This window comes from Branchiostoma belcheri, unplaced genomic scaffold (genome assembly GCF_001625305.1).
Source record: "Branchiostoma belcheri isolate BF01 breed outbred unplaced genomic scaffold, Haploidv18h27 scaffold39, whole genome shotgun sequence".
NCBI classification, from domain to species: Eukaryota; Metazoa; Chordata; class Leptocardii; order Amphioxiformes; family Branchiostomatidae; genus Branchiostoma; species Branchiostoma belcheri.
The window spans coordinates 62,727-83,976 of NW_017804009.1; the positions used below are offsets into that span (position 1 = coordinate 62,727).

The following is a 21,250-nucleotide window of genomic DNA, read 5'->3' on the forward strand; positions in this document are numbered from 1 at the left end:
CAGCAATTGCCAGTAAGTTGTCAGTACTGTCATGACAGTAACTGTCAGTAAGAGATCAGTCATTAGGAAGCATCAGTGCTTGTCATTTGCATTACAGTCATGACAGTTTTATTGAACTGTGACTGAAATGAGACTGTCAGTAACTGTTCAGTTACTGACATGAGATTGTCAGCAACTGGACAGTTACTGACAGTCACATATCAGTACTGGTAGTTTGCTAAGGGAACACATGCACAAAAATTCAAGCTGTTCAAGAAGTCCATCTCTTGCCTTATTTATGCACAAAGCTATATATGTACATGTATATGCATGCTGTACATGTACATCTGATCTACAGTATTTGCTAGCCTCTACCAGGCTTCGGGAGGCGGCTGGAAAGAGCAGAAATTTCCCAAATAGAGAGATAACATGCCAGGGGAGTTGGTACATTTTGCCGCCTCCCATAGCCTGGTATAAGTATTTGCAAACTTCTTGCTTGATCTAGTTAAGCCATCCCACTTGTACTTTTCATCTAAATAACAGGAATACCACTATCTAAAAATCAATGCATATTAGATGTAAAAGAATAAACCACTCACGAATAGGCGTACACATTGGCAATATAGATGATCTTTTAAGACATGTATTTATTTTCTCTCAATTTGTTCTACAAACATAACATTTTGCATATCACTGCACCTCACTTATTTTGTTTGGTTACCTGTAGTGTGGCTGTTGCCAGTTGACTATGCATAAACTTTTACACAGTAATACATAGGTTTGAATGATGGTGAACATTGTTAAGTCTGTCTTTATTTCAGGATGTTATGAGATACCAAATCATATAAAACCCTGTACAAACTCAAAACACACAAGACAAACCATTAGAGATGACAACTTTGACATCTACCAGTTGTGAAAAGTAAGTCTCTATGAATTGTGTGTCCAGCAGAAATCTTATACATTGTACTGTAAATAACTTTATATTTGCAGTACTTTTATATTCGCGGTTTTCACGGTCACTTCTGTACTGCGAATTTTTCTTTCTTCTGCCATGTCTTTATGTCAATTTTTCTCTGACAACGACATTTTGCTACTGCGAATATGAAGTGATTTACAGTAATAAGAGTACAAGTTTTGATGGTGTGACAAATACACATTTAATTCTTACCAGTTCCAAAAGAAAAATCACAGAAGAGTTTATAAACTATGTCATCTGAAAAGAAGTAACATCTCAGAGATTGTACAGTGGTTCTGGGACCTCCTCCTCCGGGGGTAGGATGACCTTGGCAGGGTCGACCACGTTGGGGTCTATGAGTGGTTCTCCCTCCCGTAGTCTCCGTGCGTACTCCAGCCTGCCTTCTCTCTTCACCCAGTCACGCATGCTGGAAATTACAACAGACATTTTAACTTAAACACACAACACTTTCATGAAAAAAAATAATAGGCGTATAATAAAGCAATGCAGGGTTCACCAGAATTTTTTTTCACACCGTAAGGGTCAGGTACAGAAGGACAACTTTCTGTGGTGCAAGCCACTCATGGAGTCCCAAAGAGAAGACAACAGTAGGGGCACTAGGGGGTCTGGTTTGTTTTAGGCTCATAACAGGCTCTGAGACACTATTTCCTGCTTATTAAGGGCATATTTTGTATGGTTATGTTTTTCCTTTGTTTAGCTCAGCTTCATTCTTAAGTCAGTTTCATATTTTACAAGATTTATGAAGGGTCACAAGGTTTTCACCCAAAAGAAACACCCCTACCCTACACCTACCAACCAACCAAACACGGGGGATGTGTTTTTTCTTGTCATCTGAATATTCTGATGGCATTTTGGCATTTTTGCTGCTGTTGAGAGACAAACATTTTGCCCAGCTTTGACGTGTGAAAATTGGTGTGAAAAGATATAGAAAGAGATGTCCTTGAACTAAATTTAGTCTACCAGCTAAATTTGCCCCCAAAAATGTCAAATTTGCCCCTTGAGCCTTTACAAGTAGGTCAAGACAGGGTGTGCGAAAGGGTGAGTATCTCCTAGATTCTTGCCTTTTGGCATTGGATGCCTGACTTGATATTACATCAAACAAAATTGAAATGACGGAAAAATTTTACAGGCTGATGTTATATTTTTCAATACTTACTATCTTTCTGGCATGTAGTATACATAGAGAGGCATCAGCACCAGGCACACAGAGATACCCCAGAAGAAGAAGGCTCTGTGGTTCTTCATATCTTCCACAGGGTCCTCACTCCAACCTCGCCATTCCCAGTTGATGTCCTATTATGATGGAAGTAACAACAATTGATGGTGAGTCAACAGTATTTGAGTGCTTTGATACATCAATAAAGAAATTAATACAAGTAAATAACAAATCATAGTTTAATGGAACTCGGCTGTACTTAAGAGAAACTATTAAGTTGCTCCATATTTGCTTTAGTTGACATGTATCTCCAAAATGACTCTGACATGGCATGACTCATGTCTCTGTTACCAGTACAATGTATTAGGAATGAACCATGTGTTTGTTGCTTTTGCGCAAGTCATAGTCTAACGAAAAGACTGACTGACATCCAAAATTAGCTAGAAGTTTCAAATCAAACTTTATAGCAGGTTGTCACTGAAGTAAAATAACTGCAAATTGCCTCATGTGCTATTGCACAAAGGATAGAGAATGGGCTTCAAACATGCTTACAAATACATGTAAGAAATTAACACTTCCTGACGATGTCCTTATCCACCACATTTACGGTTACCTTCGTCCAAGGTCATGAATTTGTTTTACACACTGTTCCAAACTAACATTAAAGCGGCACAAACATGATACGTATGTTTTGCAGATGTTATAACGCAAAAAGAAATAATAGTGGCTTTGCATTTTTTCGGGTGACTCTTAAACACTTTAAATATGCAGTAAAGCTATAGCAAACCAATACAACACTATGAGCGGTAGTAAAAACACGAAGAACATTTTGGAAAGAAAGGAGCTACCAACCTCATCTTTGAGATCCCCGGGACGGTCACCTCTTCTCACTATCGTTTCTCCGTAAGGAGTGTGTAACTTCTTCTCTTCTTCCACCACTCCAGCCGTCGTACTCTTATCTCCGCCTGAGCCAGTTTTTAGGCCCGCCACTTGGCATCTTGCGAGGGTTTGAAGCACATTTTTGCGAAGAAGCGGGCGACCTCCCCTCACTAGGAGTGACGCCATTTTTGTCCTCTCAGAAGGTCAAAGGTAACAATTCAGTTCTTCCAATTTTTCATAACTTAAACTATGAATGATAAAACAACGTAATTCATATTATTAATCTCCTAATATCGGTTAAGACACCCAAGAATATGTGAACTGTAAAGTCTTTTTTTTTTCAAGACAAAATTTTTATGGGTTAGAGGTCGTTTCCGCTTCTAACCGGAAGTTGTGAAATACCACGAGTTCGCGCTTTGCCAGCACCTCAGCTGTTTTGTTGCCGAGCCAGACAGGTAAGATACCCACTCATCAAAACCCTCTCTTCTAGCTCGATGCAACCCTAAACCATTCTTACGATTATCCTACACTTCTCAAGACCTGTACCGAAGGATAAGAAGTAATATAAAGTCTTAGAAATGTCTAGATATAATTTGATAGTCTTGGCCGATCTGTGTTTTGTATAGCCTATGTCTGAGGACAGTCTAGAACTCTTTTGTCTGGTGTAAATCGGTTTGGCCTTGTAGACTGACCCGCGTACTAGATCTTGGACGTCGCTGGACACTGTTTGAATGGTAAAAAGGGGACCAGTATTGTGGTCAGAAGAGGGTTGTCTGTAGACTATGTAATCTAATTTGATCTGGTTCAGTGATTCTGTAAACCCCTGGGTTAGCCCCCAGGCCAGTTTGTTTTGATTCTGGTGATAATTTGTTCTCAGCCATCACGTGACACCATGACTCAATCATACACATTATGTAATAATTTTTTTTGTTTGCCACACATGACTCATAATAGTACCATATGATTGCTGTCTGGACTATTATGTTATTTGAAATACTACTACATGTATATTATTTCATATCCATATTTTGTATTATAACATGGAGGTAAATTTTTTTACCCCCATGATTATTATAATAATACAATGGAAATGAATTTTGTTATTCATTTTTTCTGCTTTTCGAGAGGGTTTATTATTTCTCGCTTTTGTTTTGGTTGACTTTTATTATTTGTTTTTTTTTTTATTGCCGGAATTATCCCCCTATGAGTTTTTTTTTTAATGCCAGAAAGCAACAAGTCTTTCCTAGATAAAACAAACAAACAAACAAGTTAAACATAATTTATAATGAAGTGCAGGGTATGGTGCATATAACGTCCGTAAACATTAGCCTTTGGTAATATTTATTATTAATATTTTCGTCAGCTATTTCATAAACACTTTTAAGTCTATGACAGTTTATAATGTCATAAATATGATACATGTATGCTATCCTTTTGCAGTTGACATATTATGCCCATTTTGATCACCATAATTATTTAACAACAGGTGTGCAAATGGGTACATGTATGTTAGGCCACACCAATTTGATTTGTTGGTTCTCTGACTTTTTAGAAGAAAAGACGGCAAAAAATTGAAATTGAAATGAAAACAGACATAGGCATCCTCACTCTGATAGCCCTAAAAGCTACACTGTACGATAGAATCCATGATGACAACATACCGGGCAGGTTTATAATTTTATAGAATTATAATATTTATCAAACCAATGCATTGATAGATGGAAAAACTGTTACAGTAATACCTACTGTACTGATAGGAAGACAAGGAGCTTTCGTCAAATTTTGAGCCAAAATATGACCATGTTAGAGTAGTTTCAGGACATGAATCTTTTGTTTTTTGCAAATTGATCAAAAAATGAAGTGGGCAAATCCAAGAACTATTTAATTAAATCAGTATGGCCTTAGGGCTTAGGCCCTGTTTCCCCTGGTATAATTTTTTTTTTTTAATCAAGTATTCTACCCCATCGTTCCTGCTGTCCCTGTTACATTTCTCTTTAGTGTGGCCCTGCCAGTGATATACAGCAGTATTGTTACAGCTCACAATCACAGCCAGCTGCAGCCTAGACTGGCAACCTAGTTCCCAGGCCTGTAAAAGTCAGGTCTGAGCCATGCTGCACAAATTAGCACAGTGTTAAAGCTGCATGAGGTAACATTAGGACGATTACTTAAAAAGTAAATTTTCTGATCATTTCTTTATCGTTTTATCATCATCATCATTTCTGTATCATCATCATCTTCATCATCATTTCTTTAATAGTAAAAATCTCCATTATAAATAAGTGCCATTCAGGAAGTAGAGGTGCAAAAATACAATGCATTTACACCTTAGGCCACACCAATTTAATTTCTTGGTTAACGGATTTTTCTAGAAAAATAATGGAGCGAGCGGGCGAAAAAAAAATAAAAATAAAAACAGGCCTAGGCATCCTATTATGGCCCAAAATGGTACAATAGGAGCCATTAAGTCAACACACCAGGCTGGTTCAAAATTTAAACAATGAATTTTGAACTTTTAATGATACCACTGCATTGAAAGATGGAATGACTGTAACAAGTAGTAAGAAAAGGACTGTTTTCAACTGTTCAGGGCAAAATATGAGCATTTTGCAGTTGATTCTGAATTTTTATTTTTATTTGCAAATCAGAAAAAAATGAAGCGGCAAATCCGTTAACCAAGAAATTAAATTGGTGTGGCCTTAGGAGTGTGTTTAAAAGCTGGAAAGACACACAGCTGTCATCCATGTTTGTTTACATTCTGGTATTTTGTGGTGGCACCACAAACTGAGTGTGCCTCATGTGGGCTGTTTTACTGCCAACCATTAATGTCAGCTAGAAATGCTAATGTAATGTTTAGCAAGAATGCTGTTATTCCTGCTCCTGAGTTTCAGAGAGTTAATGTGTTAAACCCCATGGGAATTTTGATTCCTTAAGTCACATAACCTGTTTAGGGCAACATTTATTGAAAATGGGTGAGGAAATCTTGCATTTGCTATGTGCATGTACCTTTTAAGCTTGAGATACAAGATAATTTGTACGCTAAGCGTATGATATATCATGAAACTATTTCATTAATTTATTTGATCAACAAGCTTTTTATTTAAAGGCATCCGATGCATTTTTCCAGTCAATTTTCTGGTCTGTTTTTTTTATTTAGTAAGTTGAACCTTAGTTAAATCAATCCTATCCCATAGCACACTGATATCTGTGAGGCAAAGATGCAATAATGTGGCTGACAGAAAACGGTTGCTTGTTTTGTATCGTAGGCTGGTTCTAGCTATTTATGGGTGGTACCAAAAAAATAAAGAGATTCATCACTACTAGCTTGTTTTGGCGCTATTTCAAACACTTGAACAAGAGTTCCGAGATCTCATACCTCCATGAAATATGGGCTTGATATGTAAATGTAAATTTCTTCTTTAATTACGCAAATGACCTCTGCATCAACATAATATATGCATCGTGATGTTAACTTTTGATTAACTTAAAGATGTCCCAAGTATGACATTCCCATCATTCACCATTGAGAAATCATAGATTTTTTGCATTAATTATGCAAATTAGGTCATCATTTGCATAATTAGTATCTGTTGATGTTCCATCTGCCATAGGTTACATACATTACATGTATGAAAGTTCTATAATGTAAAACACTGTAATTATGGAATTTCCTCATTAATTATGCAAATAAAGTCCTCATTTGCATAATTTGCAGTTAATTATGTACATCTCTCTGTCAGATACCTACACACCAAAAATGATGAAAATACGCTGTTCCTATCTGGACTTATTGGCTTTCAAAGATTTCGCCCGAAAGTCCCCTGCAGTTCCTGAACAAGCTGCTAGGGGGACCAAACCCACACCACTTATTCCTGACAGGAAAAGCTATCTGTCACCAAAAATTCAAGACCATAGCATGTTCAGGACCAAAGATACAAAAACCGGAAGTTCTGCTGCAGTACCAAGGTCATCCACCAGGAGGCCCATATTTGACCTTGACCTTTGTCTTCCTAAGACTTATCAGCATACCAAATATCATCACAATCCATAAAGGCGTTATGAAGTTATGCTGACTACAAAGTTGCGGAAACACACACAGACACACACACAGACACACAGACACACACACAGACACACAGACAGACGCCGCCAAAAACAATACCTCCATTTTTCATGGAGGTAAATATGAAATGATGAAAAAATGTGCACAGAAATGGCAGTTTCCTCCTCCCTATAATTTTTTTCTTTTGCTACCTTCAAATTACATTGGATGCTTTTAAACCTCCTTGGTATGACTCAGCAGAGGCATTTATTTCTTTATGACTGTGAACATAATGCAGATAGCCTGTTGATCCCTGTTGTACATGTATGAGTGCCATACACATGTTAGTCATCCTTCTTCACTATTCATATTGCCTTAAAAGGATATGTACACTGTTGATGATTAACTCTCATTGTTGTGCTCTCTCTTTCCAGGACTGTATACTCTCAGGAAGAATACATCCCATTGCCTACTTTGCGCTTAAGTACCCCCCTACCCTACCCCCATTCATAGCTGGCTATGTGAGACTGAGAGCTCTTTCAGCATCTTGGTACATTTTACGATGTCCGAGCGCCAGCGAATAGGCATCACCTTCCTACAGTTCCTCGAGGAACACAACCTCAAGGAGGCTGATCTGACCAAGGCGAGGGCCAAGGAAATCTACAACAGCCAGTTTCGTCAAGCCCAGAACTTCGAGAGAATTCCAAACTGTTCATCCGTGCTGTACACGCTGAGTCGCATGCGGAAGATACACATAGACACGGACATCGTTCGCTTTGGTCCCAGAAGATCGCCCTTCCAGAGGAAGAACCGACTTGCGGTGGACCAGTACATAGGCCTGGCCCAGGCAAGGAAGTCTAAGGAAGCGAAGAAAGTTGCAGAGGACCAAAAGAAAGTAGAACAGCCTCCACCAGTTTTTTCTAACAGGAGACAGAGGGTGCAGCATCTACTGAAAGGGCTGAAGACGAGAAGGTACATGTAGAATTTTTTAATACGTTTAGATACATGTAGTTCACCAAACTGTTCTGATAGAATGATGCTAGGGCTAGGGCCTAGGAAAAGTAATGTTGTGTTACTGGTTTCAGTCCTGGATAAACTAGGGTTGGTAGGTAGGGATTTTCGTTTTTTTTTTTACATTTGGGCAAAAATGATTCAAAATAAGATAAATTATGTATGACTATGAGGACTGTCTCAAGCGACCTGTCCACCTGTTTGTTTGGGAGTTTTTCAACAGAATTTATTGAAGAAAACAATCTTCTAGAAATGAATTAAAATTTAATGATTGTCATTCCAGACTATGATATTTTATTTTATACAACCAGTTAAGACTATCACCTTGCTTACATAAGCATGGTCCTAATATTCTTTGTTCTATCAACCTGATTAAACGATTTTCTGCATTTCAGACGTTTTTTTTAGAGCATTTGAATTTCAGATGTCAGATTGAAAATTTTACAGCCTTACGTGCAGTACTGTTATTATTAAACAAATGCTAGGGTCGGCTGGTTTTTGCTAGGGTTGATCAGGAAACCGGAAACACAATATTTTGATAACTACATGTAGGCCTAGAAAATTCTTAATTTTTTTTTACATACCTGCACTGGTGAATGTACATTATTTAACATGGAAAATTGTAAATTACATGTATTCCTGCACCAGACAAATTTGACCTGCACCACTCCAGGAAGTATGGATCATTCTAACAACATTCTGCAATTTTCAGACTTGAGCTTGCTGAGAATAAAGAGGATGTGGAGGTGTTCACTGACCATGATGCTGAGGGAGGGGCCATGCACATCTCCCTACAGTCTGGGGAGGAGCTTAGGTTCAACATCAACATTCGCAACGCCAGCAACACTGAGAGTCTGCAGTTCTGTAGGTAAGAGTAGTTCTACATCCACAACACCAGCAACACTGAGAGTCTGCAGTTCTGTAGGTAAGAGTAGTTCTACATCCACAACACCAGCAACACTGAGAGTCTGCAGTTCTGTAGGTAAGAGTAGTTCTACATCCATAACACCAGCAACACCGAGAGTCTGCAGTTCTGTATTTAAGAGTAGTTCTACATCCACAACAACAGCAACACTGAGAGTCTGCAGTTCTGTAGGTAAGAGTAGTTTTACATCCACAACACCAGCAACACTGAGAGTCTGCAGTTCTGTAGGTAAGAGTAGTTCTACATCCACAACACCAGCAACACTGAAAGTCTGCAGTTCTGTAGGTAAGAGGAAGCAGCAAGTTACAATTAAGGATACAATGATTGGTTGTGGCACAAGCAATACTAGGGTTCTCACTAGGCTGTTTGAGTGCTTTGATTTGGATTTAGCCCCCTACACTGTTTCAGCGTAGGGGTGTTTCTTTTTGGGGAGAACCTTGTGACCCTTCATAAATCCTAAAAGAAATAAAATTTATTTTACAGGTGTGAGCTCCTTTGCCGTGTTCGTGCATTCCAGCTTAGTGACCAAGAAAACATCAGCCAGGGATTTGGACAGAAGACTGTTGATCTTCAGCCAGGTAAGACTGTGTAATGTGGGGTAAAGTAATGGCATAGTGTTTGGCTCAGAACCAAGAGGTCCCTTGTTTGAATCTTGCCATGTCACCAAACTTGTGCCCTTGGAAAAGTCACAATAAGATGTTAAATTGTGGTCCCATGTTTGTAATATTGACAGAGAGTATGTAGGACTTGGAAGCTATAAATTGGTAACCAGGCTACTGTGTTTGGGGAGAGCCACACTCACGCAATTAAGAACCCGCCACACCTTTTGAAAAAGTTTAAAAAATCATCCAGACAGAGGTCCTGTGTCTCAACCTACAATAATTATGCTATATACTATATTTAGTTCCGATTTGTAATGTGCTCACCCTATTTATACAAATGAACATGAATCCATATCATGATGGGAAGATGACAGTTTGTTGGCTAAAAGAATTCATCTTACATGTGTGATACAGTAGTTCCGTTTGCTTTCTGATCAATATGTACTCTATCTGTTATGTAATATTATGTATGAATTATAGGACAACAGTACACAGTAGAAGTGAAGTGCCTGGCGCGCTTTCTCGGACAGTACCGTGCTCCCGTCGCGCTGGAGTTCCGCCGGCCGGCCTCGGCGACACCATTCCATATCGTCCGCAACCTGTCCGCCCGCGTGACCAACCAGATGGTGGACGAGCTGCGTCCCAAGGTGCCGTACAAACACCCGCCCAGGGTCACCTTCAACAGGCAGAAGTTAAAAGTGGTCGACGGTGTGCCACTTCCTCCGTAAGTGGTTGTCTACTTTGATCATTACGCCAGGTTTTTTTTTCAGCACCAAGGACAGTGCATGCAGGGCTCGAAATTCATTTTTGGGAATAGGTGCACTGGTGCACCCAACCTAATAATTTAGGTGCACAGAAAAATTCTTGGGTGCACCATATAAAACAAAACCTAATTACAGATCTTACTGTTCCTCTTATGAGCTTGAATCTGAAATGGGAGCTAACTTTAAAATCTTACATTTCAAACAAGTACTACAACAAAGATTTTCTGACACTTAGATGCCAAGAATATCCAGTATTACTGTATACATTTAATATGTACAAAAATAACTACAAAAATATTTGGGTGCAGCAGTGCACCCACAGAAAAAAACTGGGTGCACAGCTCCAATTTTGGGTGCACTAAGGTGCACATGCACCCAGTATTTTGAGTCCTGGCATGCTATGTTGACTTCAAGACTTCATTACTACCATCATTACAGTTTGCAAACGCCAGGTATCAAAGCTCACATAGCTAGTGTATCATGTCTTCCTTCCACCTTCCAATATCATGCAATATGGACTTAGCTGTAAAGTCAGTCATTGCTTGTTCAGCACCAAGGACAGTGCATGCCATGTTGACTTGTAAGACTTCATCACTACAGTGTTACAGTTTGCAAACTTTAGGTATCAAAGCTCATACAGCCAGTGTATCATGTCTTACTTCCACCTTCCATCCATGAAAACATTGCCTTAGCTGTTAAGTCAGTCATTGCTTTTTCAGCACCAAGGACAGTGCATGTCCTGTTGACAGTAAGACTTCAACACTGCCATGTTACAGTTTGCAAATCAGGGCTCTAGCTAAGCTCAAATTTTTTTTCCATCAGCCCAGGTTCATGATGTAGGGAGATTGCTTGTAATCTAGCTTGTTTCCAGTGCCTTTAAAAACACAATTTCCCACATTCTGAGAGGCAAATCATGGGGTTGAGAGTGGTTGTTGGTGGGTCTTTGGATGTTTTTATACTTCTACCCAAGATTTTTGTCAGTTGTTTCTGTGAAAGGTTGACGGATTGGTTTAAAATTTTTTCCATCACACACCCACAAAGTTTCTGCAATTAAAAGATGGATGCCTTACTCTCTAAGCAGGGGTTGTTGGGGAGAATTGTGACCTTCTTGTTATATGCCCTATTTTTGTCCGCCCTCCCCTTGTGACCTTATTATACTGTATGCCTGAAAAATGCAACCTTTTTTCATTTTTTCCAGTGAGTCTCAGGGGCAGTTGGAGAAGGTGATAGAGCTGGAGTCCTTCCCCGTTCCTCCTACCCTGAGACGTCTTATTAACCGAGGACTTGTGGAGAAGGAAGACATGCCAGAACCTGACAAGACGGACCTGCACATCACCAAGTAAGGAGTAGTGTAAGGAAAAGGAAAGGATCAATGTCAATTTTTGATGATAACTAGTGAGAAATCTTGATGGAATTGGCCAGTTTGCCATTGATTTTGACAGAAGGACAGTCTTTACGCAATATAAAATTGCACCGAATGTTGCCCCTGCGGCAGTCACCTAACTGCTATGGGACTGGTGAGGTGAGGTCACTTTGGTCAACGGGTTGCAGTCTGTCAGCATCTCTCTTTTGTTGCCATCAAGACATGGTAATGGCTTAGTTGAGTTTCTCAACTTATCTTTATCCCACCACCAGACTTAAGAGTCATTTTCACCTGAGTGAAGTGAGAAAAGTTGTGTAAAGTGCCTTTCACAAGGGCACAAGATTGATGGTATGGTAGGATTGGAACTCGGAACCTCTTGGTTCTGATTCGAACACTTGTTATGCATCACGACCCCACCATAAAGCCTGTACTTCTTTACTGTACCTGATTTCAGGGCTCTGCTGGAGAACAGCATGACCATCGACACGCTGTCTCCTCGCTTCTCCTGCCTGCTGCACATGGAGGAGGTACAGATGGAGGTGGACATACGGCGATATGACATGCAGGGGGCTGTCATGACTCGCAGCGGAAACATGCTACAGCTCAAGGTCAGGATCAGGGCTGTAGCTAGCACCTGTTTGTCTTCTCGTCCCTTCCTCATTGTTAGTAACACGAGGATGAACCCTTGCGATCATCTCAGCATTTATCTCCCAGAAAATAAATACCAACTGACGTCCCTTGCGCATAAAATCCAGTTCTTGCTTTTGCTCAATGAAATTAAGCACTTGGTTTGCTTATGCAATAAAATTTATGAAAGACTAGGAGACACAAGTCTCAGTTCAGTTTTTAGTGTCCTTAGGTATCCCAGGTAGTAAGTCACAGTCCTCTTGAGTTTTTGGATCAGCATTTTTCTTCAAAGGCAGAGCGGCTACCACCACAGTTTGGTCCATATTTTGATTTTGCCATGAATATAGCAGGAACTTTGCGGTGTGTGACGGTAAAATTTTACATGTAAAACCAATCTGTCAACCTTGACTGACAAGATTGACATTCAAAAGACAGGAATTTCGGAAAAAAATAGAAATACTTCCAAAGGAGCAGCAACAACTCTAGACCACTTGATTTGCCTCTCAAAATGTGGAAACTTGCATTTTTAAACGCTGGAAAATCCAAAATTTGCTCCTGGTCCGCCCCCCCCTCTCCCCTACATTGTGAGCACAAATAAAACAAAGCAATATAAAGTAGAGTGGATTCATGTATGTATGCTACATTCATCATGTACATGTAAATGACAATATATTTCCTGTATAGGTACCAGGTCTTGCAGAGAATCGACCCTCCGTGTTGAGGGGAGATTTCTTGTTTGCCCGGGAGAGAGGGCCAGACGGAGTGGGCAACTTGGAGTTCAAGGGTTATGTTCACCACATAGAACGGGACTGTGTCAGCCTGGGCTTCAACTATCGGTTAGTAAATTCTCTACGGACAGGTCTTCTCTCTGTGTCCTCTTCTTAAATTATTTGTAACATCAGGACAATAGAAATAGTCAATTATCTGGTCATTTCTTTACAAAGTAAGTTGGGTCAACGCTACTCAACACTACATTGTAACCACATGACTGGTATACCAAGAGTGTTATTCAGAAAGTGGGGGTTCCAAAATATTTTACACCACACGAGTGCGATCAAAAGCTGCAAATGCAGCTGTCAGCCATGTTTGTTTACATTCTGGTATTTTGTGGTGGCACAACTGTGGCCTCTGGGATACACTGTATCTTGTTTCTAAACCATGGTAGTGCAGTGTGCGCTACAGATTTTTGCGGCAAAGATGCCTCATTTTCCATTGGGAAATATTCACTGAGAGGTCTCATATTTTGTATGTTGTATGTCCTGGGTTTAGGTCCGGACTTTCAAGTCGAGACCTGAACTAAAACTTCTGAACTTGAATTCGGACCTGAACCTAATGTGGATTTACATATAGGTATACAGTACTAAGTCTGTATATGTATCTGTATCCGTATAGCCGATATAACTGCCTTTTGGCATAACACACCATCTTTGCACACCAGCTTACACTGAACGACTTGTTACACCTAACCCTTGTTGGCAAGAATTATAGTTGCAGGTTGGGTAACTTCCATCTCATGTGTTTCAGGTTGTTGGACAAGTTTATTGACGGGATGAAGTTCGACGTTCGCTTCACGTTCAACCGCCTGCCGCAGCGCCTACAGCACCGCGCTGTCCAGCTGGCCGAGGAACACAGCCTGGGGGACGTGCTGTTCCCCTCGCTACAGACAGCAGGGTCAAAGGGCATACTGCACCCTCCCACGGAACAGCTCAAGTAAGTGTTTGTAGTTACTGTAGCAATGTTGATATCTTACAACATTTTTGTTGCTACATTAGGCCATGCCAATTCAATCAGTTGGTTCTCGGATTTATCAGTGTACTTTTTTTCTGATTTACACAAAAAAAAGTTCTGAATCAACTGCAAAATGCCATATTTTGGCCCCAACAGTTGAGGAAAGTCTTTGTCTTGCTAGTTGTTACTCATCTAACAATGCAGTAACAGGTTCAAAATTTATTGTTTGAATTTTAAACCAGTCTGGCATGTTGACTTCATGGCTCTTATTGTATAAAATTTTGCCTATCAATAGAAACTGAAACTGAAACTGCTTTATTCACATTGATTGGCAGCCAATATGCAATATGCATTGGTTGGCTGAATTGCACAAGTGATTACATGTTAAACTAGAAAGGCCAATATTTGCTTTGGAGCAAATACAGCGATGGGTTCACCACATTTTACGACATGGCAGGGAAAGAATGAGAAACACAAGGGAAAACAATGATTTACATTGATATAACTATAATATGAAGTAAAATACAACTAAAACAACAGTTGGATAGCTATTCCCTACTTTATTGGTTAGGATTTTTAATTGCATAATGCAAACTGTTGATTTTCAAAATAAAAAAAAAAACGTCCATGCCCCGCATTCCAATGCTGGAGCAGGAAAGCTTGAAAAAACACTTGAATACAGACATACTGTCAGTATGGAAATGCTCTGTGCAGGTGTTAATCAAGTTAATCCCAACAGCCAATCAGCAAGAAATGCTCTGTGCAGGTGGAAATGCTCTGTGCAGGTGTTAATCAAGTTAAATCCCAACAGCCAATCAGCAAGAAGAATAGAGAAAAGCTGCATGCCTATTGGTTGATGCCCTGCATTCCATTGTGATGACTCATGCCCAAACGTGGTAAACAAGGCACACTAACACAGTAATACATTTGCTATAACACAGCCAAAAAACTCAAATAAAACCATTCTAAAAGCCTGTATCACAATAATTTAAAAAACGCCTAGGGGTATTTGCCCACTGTACCTCCATACCAAATTTCAGGACCTTGGGCCCTAAAATGAAGAAGCTGAATCCATTTAAAAAATGGCAGGAGAAGGAGAAGGAGAAGAAGAAACATCAGAAAAAGCAATATGGGTTCACCACCACTTCGTGGTGTGGTGAACCCATAAATAGCTTGAAAAGAGATACACATTAAAAAGCACAACATTGACGATTAAAATTAAATAGATTTAAAATTCTGTAAGTCAGGTCCATTAAAACAGAGGCGGACTACTATTTACAAGTCTTGGTTACTGAGGCTTATTGCCTGAAACAGAAAAGATTTCTTCAGTCTTTCAGTTCTGAACTTCGGTACGGAGATGTGGTTTCCATTTCTCAGGGACCGCCGTGTGCTCTGGTGTCTGTCGCAGGGCATCAAAGAATGCAAAGTGTGGCTGACATGCCGCATTTGCTTGAGCAGAGTTTTTGCTGCAGTTTCCCGTCTGTCCTGGAGGGTGGAGAAGGGGGTTGTTAGGATAGCAAAGGACGTAGAGGCTTGTCACTTCATATTTTTCTGAAATAATCAGAGAAGCAACAAATCAAAATTGTTGTGACCTTATGAGACAAATATCTGTCTATTTTGTGCTTTACAATAATTATTTTATTTTTACTTAATTCACCAATTGTCATCATTGGTCCTTCTTACATTCTTAAACTGTAAACCTCAAACAATTCAAGTTAAATATTAGATAAGTTAATATGCTTACTTCACTCCAAGCTACATCAAACCTGAATTTTGACACTGACCAAATCTGGTGCTATGTTTACATCAGGCTGTATGACCGTGCTATAGAGGACAATGCTGAACAGTACCTCGCCATACGTCACATCGTCGCAGGCTCATCCCGCCCCGCTCCATACCTCCTGTTTGGTCCACCAGGTACCGGCAAGACTGTCACCCTGGTGGAAGCCATCAAACAGGTGAGTACAGGGAGGTTTTCTCTCCTGATTTCTTCATTCTGATGAAAACATACAGGGGACTAATTCTGGACAGACACTCTAATTCCGGACAACCTTGTATATTTGTTAGCCTGGGTACCATCCAGTATTTTGCTCCGCAACGCTTGAAAAAATCATGATTTTTTGTCTAGCATTGCAGAGCGAAAATGTGGATGGTACCCAGCCTAATATATATATTTGTGGCCAAGTTTAGGAAGGAATTTTGACTCTAGAATATGACACCGTAGTACAATGTACATGGTTACAATGCTGTACTACAATATTGGTTTGTCCATTTGGATGCAGAATTCGGTGTTTCAGGTCCAGAATTCTGTGCAGAATTCGGTGTTTCGGTGTAGAATTCTGCAACCAAAATGTAGAATTCTGCAACCAAGATGTAGAATTCTGCAGCCTAGATTGCTTTGAATTCTCCCCTGAAATGGACTTAGCATTTGAAGGTTACAGGTGCGTAGGTATGTGAGTTCAACCCCCGCCAAGTTATACCAAATGGCTTAAAGAATGGTACATACTGCTTTCTCTGCTTAGCACTCAGCATTCGGGAAAGAGTATGGGAGTTAAACACACACACCATAACTGGTGTAGTGATTGCACAACTGAGTGGCCCAAGTTCTACAGAGGTACACAGTAGGTGTGAAAAGGGCTACGGAGGTAAAATATACATGCTGTACATGCATGTGCAGAAAGGAACTAGAAGTACATCAATTTTGTAATTTGAAGGTCACATGAAGGTTGCATTGTTTTTCCCATTTCCCTGCCTAGGTTCTGAAGTGCCTTCCCAGCAGCACGGTGCTGGCCTGTGCCCCCTCCAACAGCGCTGCTGACCTGCTGACACAGCGCCTGCTGTCCCACATCCCCGCAGCACAGCTCATCAGGCTGAATGCTCTGTCACGCGCCTGGGATAATGTGCCTTCTAACATCAAGGTACGAGCAGCCTTTGATTCATAGGGTAGATTCTGAAATACCACTGATAATAAATGTTATTGCATTTAATTTTTAAGATGTGGTAATGGTTACATGACATATAATTTTAAAGCACAGGAACATAGCTGGGTCTGTTTCAAACTCGAATGAATGGTAGGAGGAATGAAGGGAGGAATGAATTAATTTCTGAAGGAAGGAAGGAAACGAGAGAGGAATGAATTCAATGAATGAAAGGGCGGAATGAATGAATGAATGAATGAAAATTTTGAAATCCTGACCCTGCATTTTGAGGGGCAAATTTTGCCTATTAGTAAGAGACTAACCTTAGGCCACACCAATTTAATTTCTTGGTTAACGGATTTTTCTACAAAAATAATGGAGCGAGCGGGCGAAAAATAAATAAAAATAAAAACAGGCCTAGGCATCGTATTATGGCCCAAAATGGTACGATAGGAGCCATGAAGTCAACACACCAGGCTGGTTCAAAATTTAAACAATGAATTTTGAACTTTTAATGATACCATTGCATTGAAAGATGGAATAACTGTAACAACTAGGATGAAAAGGTCTGTTTTCAACTGTTCAGGGCAAAATATGAGCATTTTGCAGTTGATTCTGGATTTTTATTTTTATTTGCAAATCTGCAAAAAATGAAGCGGCGAATCCGTTAACCAAGAAATTAAATTGGTGTGGCCTTAGTTTAATAACATCTCTTTCCATATGCTATTTTTCAATTGACAAAGATGACAGATTGGGCAAAATTTGTGTTCATCATAGCAGCAAAATTCTGGGATGGAAAGAAGGATGCTAGGTAGAACACCAGTTTGATAACAGGTTTGTGGTGTAAGATACATGTATAATGGTTGAGTTTTTGTTCCTCAGAATGTTTGTAACTATGACCGGCTGACTGGCAAGTACAGCTTCCCTGCTAAACAAGAGCTGCAGAAGTACAAGGTGCTGGTCACCACACTGGTCACTGCTGGCAGGTAAGATAGTTGTGGTAACGTTGTCGCACAATGCTAAATTACAGTCAAACATGCCCAAGTAACTACATGTACGTCAGTATAGTACACCTCCATAATACATCTCTATAACCGACCGTCTTGCCATGACAACCATACATGTACACGTACATTGTAAGCATTAAGGGATTTGTCACATTCTAGAAAACTAAACGGAACATACACGAAGATGTTGCGAGTGGTTTTCAATACACCATGGTGGAAACACACTACTAATGAACAGTTATACGGTTCGCTACCAAATGTAACTTCAGTAGTCAAATGTCGACGACTAAGCTTGGCCGGTCATGTAGTACGTAGTGAAGAACCAGCCAGTAGGCTTCTACTCTGGAACCCTGATACCTGTAAGAGAAGAGTTGGACGCCCAAACATAACAGTTAAGAAACTTATTGAAACTGAAACTGGCTTGGAGGGACATGAACTTTTCTCAGTGATGTATGACAGACAGTTGTGGCGAGCTAACTTTGTATGCTCCACCTCTACGGAGGATGAATGATGAGGATGATGATGAAGGGATTTGTTTAAGCCGACCACTTTTCTAATACAACTACAATCCCTGGCCATGACGACTATGTCATTTTCATGCATGTGTCTACATTTGACTTTTGTTGAGGTAGCGAAATATCATGGTGAAATTTGCTTATTCGAGTCCAGGGTTTTTTGGCAATCAGGCCACATATGTACAGTTTTGTTGTGGGACTATTTTGTGTCTTCACAGAAGATTTTCCATTCTATTTCTGCCAGCAAATAGGAATTTTCAAAGTTCTTTATTTACAACCTCTTGTTTAACTGAGTGAAGATCCAACGTTTTGATGACTATCTCTATCAGGTGGTCCTGATGAAGATGACAGATGATCATCGAAATGTCCACTCTTTTTAAACATTCAAGTGTTTGTGAAATTTAATAAGAACTTTGCTGTTTGATCATTCAACGACCCAATGAAATTATTCACAGATATTTCTGTCATCTTTTCCAGGCTTGCTTCAGCCAACTTCCCCCCAGGCCACTTCACCCATGTGTTTATCGACGAGGCTGGCCATGCTGTAGAGCCTGAGTGCCTGATCGCCCTGGCAGGACTTCTGGACTTTCACACTCCAGACGGAGGACAGCTAGTTCTGGCCGGGGACCCCAAACAGCTGGGACCAGTCCTCAGGTCACCGTTTGCAGTACAGTTTGGACTTGGTGAGAAGAAAGGCTTATTTTTTTTACCTTAGGCCTCATCAATTTAATTTCTTGGTTAACGGATTTGCCCGCTTCATTTTTTTCTGATTTGCAAATAAAAATAAAAATTCAGAATCAACTGCAAAATGCTCATATTTTGCCCTGAACAGTTGAAAACAGTCCTTTTCTTCCTAGTTATTACAGTTATTCTATCTTTCAATGCAATGGTATCATTAAAAGACTCAAAATTCATTGTTTAAATTTTGAACCAGCCTGGTGTGTTGACTTCATGGCTCCTATCGTACCATTTTGGGCCATAATAGGATGCCTAGGCCTGTTTTTATTTTTATTTTTTTTCGCCCGCCTGCTCCATTATCCATTATTTTTCTAGAAAAAATCCGTTAACCAAGAAATTAAATTGGTATGGCCTTAGCTTTCAGGAGGACTTACCAACACTTCTTGGTATCATGGAAGTTCATCTGTGTTCAACTTGGTAGTAATCATAGTACAATGCTGAACCTTATTACACATTGGTACACAAGGATCAAACCGATCACCTTCAACAGTATAAGAAATGACTAATCACACGACTTTTTCTTCAGGGGTATAAAGGAGGCCATATACATCTGTATAATTATCCAGGCACTTCAGCCATCATTAAACAGAGATGGTGGGCAATATACATGACATGTACATGTAAACTCCCTGGCACGTTTGATCAATTGCTTATGTCACATATCTGTTTCGTGTGAATAAGGTCATGTGTCTGTAACTCTTGCGGGTTTACATTTGAAAGTGACTGAAATAAAGTTCAGCATTGTACTACTTCATGGTACAATGTATGTTTGCACAGACCATTTGTACTTGCAGTAATTCATGTTGCTGCTAGGGGGAGCTTCTGAGAGGTTTGGCCAATAGCCATACCCTGGACACATTGTAGGATATGCAAGTCGTGGCATATTATGTAGGTTCACCTTGAGATATTATGTGGGTATATTGTGTACTACTCTCAGCTATAACTGGGTTTTACCAAGGAGTATCTCCCTATAAACTCCTAGTTTTACAAAAAAGTAATAATGATGAAAGTTTGAGGTTTTTAGATGTCTTCAAAGTCAAAGCCATTTTGTCTGGAGTCACAGAGCTGCTGATAGCATGAAAGGCATCCCAATAAACTGAGTTGCCCCGGGCAACCTATTTTTTGTAGCCCAGTGTGCTACCTGGATTTCAAGAATGCCCCCCCCCCCAAATCATGCCCACTTGGCTTGCACCACTGTAGCCGGCAGATACTTTTTAATTTTAGGTATTAATGGCTATTACTAGTATCAGTTACCTAAAGGCTGTTAGAAATATTGTCAAAGGCTTATGTAAAAACTATGTAACATTACTTAATTTGAGGAAAGTAGTAACTTATAGGTGGGGCAACCTAAAATTCTGATGGCCAACCTAATTTTTGCCGTAGGTTGCCCACTGGGTAACCTGGTTCAAAAAGGTATTTTGTACACTGGTAAGGCTAAGACTAGAAGGAGAACAAAGTTTAAAATGCTATCTGTATTGGCAGCAGTCCTCTGCTTTCTGTTATAAATAGCAGTTTACTTGAAAGGGATTTCTTCTAGTGTATGTGAGATGTCTAGTCTCTTAACCAACATCATTCTGTTAAACTGTTACACAGACAAGGTGGCCAGAGTCTATAGACATGACAAAAACTGTCTCCTCAGCATTTGTCCGACCTTACATGTAGATTCACACACTGTCAGGCAGCTCACAGCTTGTAGTAGTCTACTTGTTTGCTTTGAAATTGTACTGGGCCTAGGAAAATTAATGTTGTGTTTCCGGTTTCAGTCCTTAACAAATAGGGTCGGTTGGTAGGGATTTAAGTTTTTTTTTTAGATTTCGGCAAAAATGATCCAACAAATAAAATTTAACAATGCCATTATAGGACTCTCTCAAGGACCCTTCTACCTGTTTGCTTGTGGACAAATATTTCACCTGATTTACTGATTGAAAAATTGGAGTCTAGAAATGTGTTAAATGAATTCTATACTATTATTATTAGCCTTACCATCGGCTGATATGCATGATGTATAAATGACTAATAA

At 39.8% G+C, this 21,250-nt stretch overlaps 1 protein-coding gene across 1 annotated transcript in view; it reads left to right on the forward strand.

The window, feature by feature from the left end:
• Positions 1-1,120: 1,120 nt before the first annotated feature.
• The window catches only part of LOC109476777 (putative helicase MOV-10), a gene marked incomplete at its 5' end in the record, with an annotated part of 30,047 nt that continues 9,917 nt past the window's right edge, over positions 1,121-21,250 (forward strand). The window contains 15 exon segments of the mRNA XM_019777797.1: positions 1,121-1,299; positions 7,467-7,497; positions 7,500-7,556; positions 7,559-8,004; positions 8,756-8,911; positions 9,452-9,546; positions 10,051-10,294; positions 11,533-11,673; positions 12,152-12,305; positions 13,009-13,160; positions 13,849-14,034; positions 15,863-16,010; positions 16,809-16,970; positions 17,853-17,956; positions 18,970-19,175. Coding sequence (XP_019633356.1) covers positions 1,121-1,299; positions 7,467-7,497; positions 7,500-7,556; positions 7,559-8,004; positions 8,756-8,911; positions 9,452-9,546; positions 10,051-10,294; positions 11,533-11,673; positions 12,152-12,305; positions 13,009-13,160; positions 13,849-14,034; positions 15,863-16,010; positions 16,809-16,970; positions 17,853-17,956; positions 18,970-19,175 — 2,461 coding nt within the window.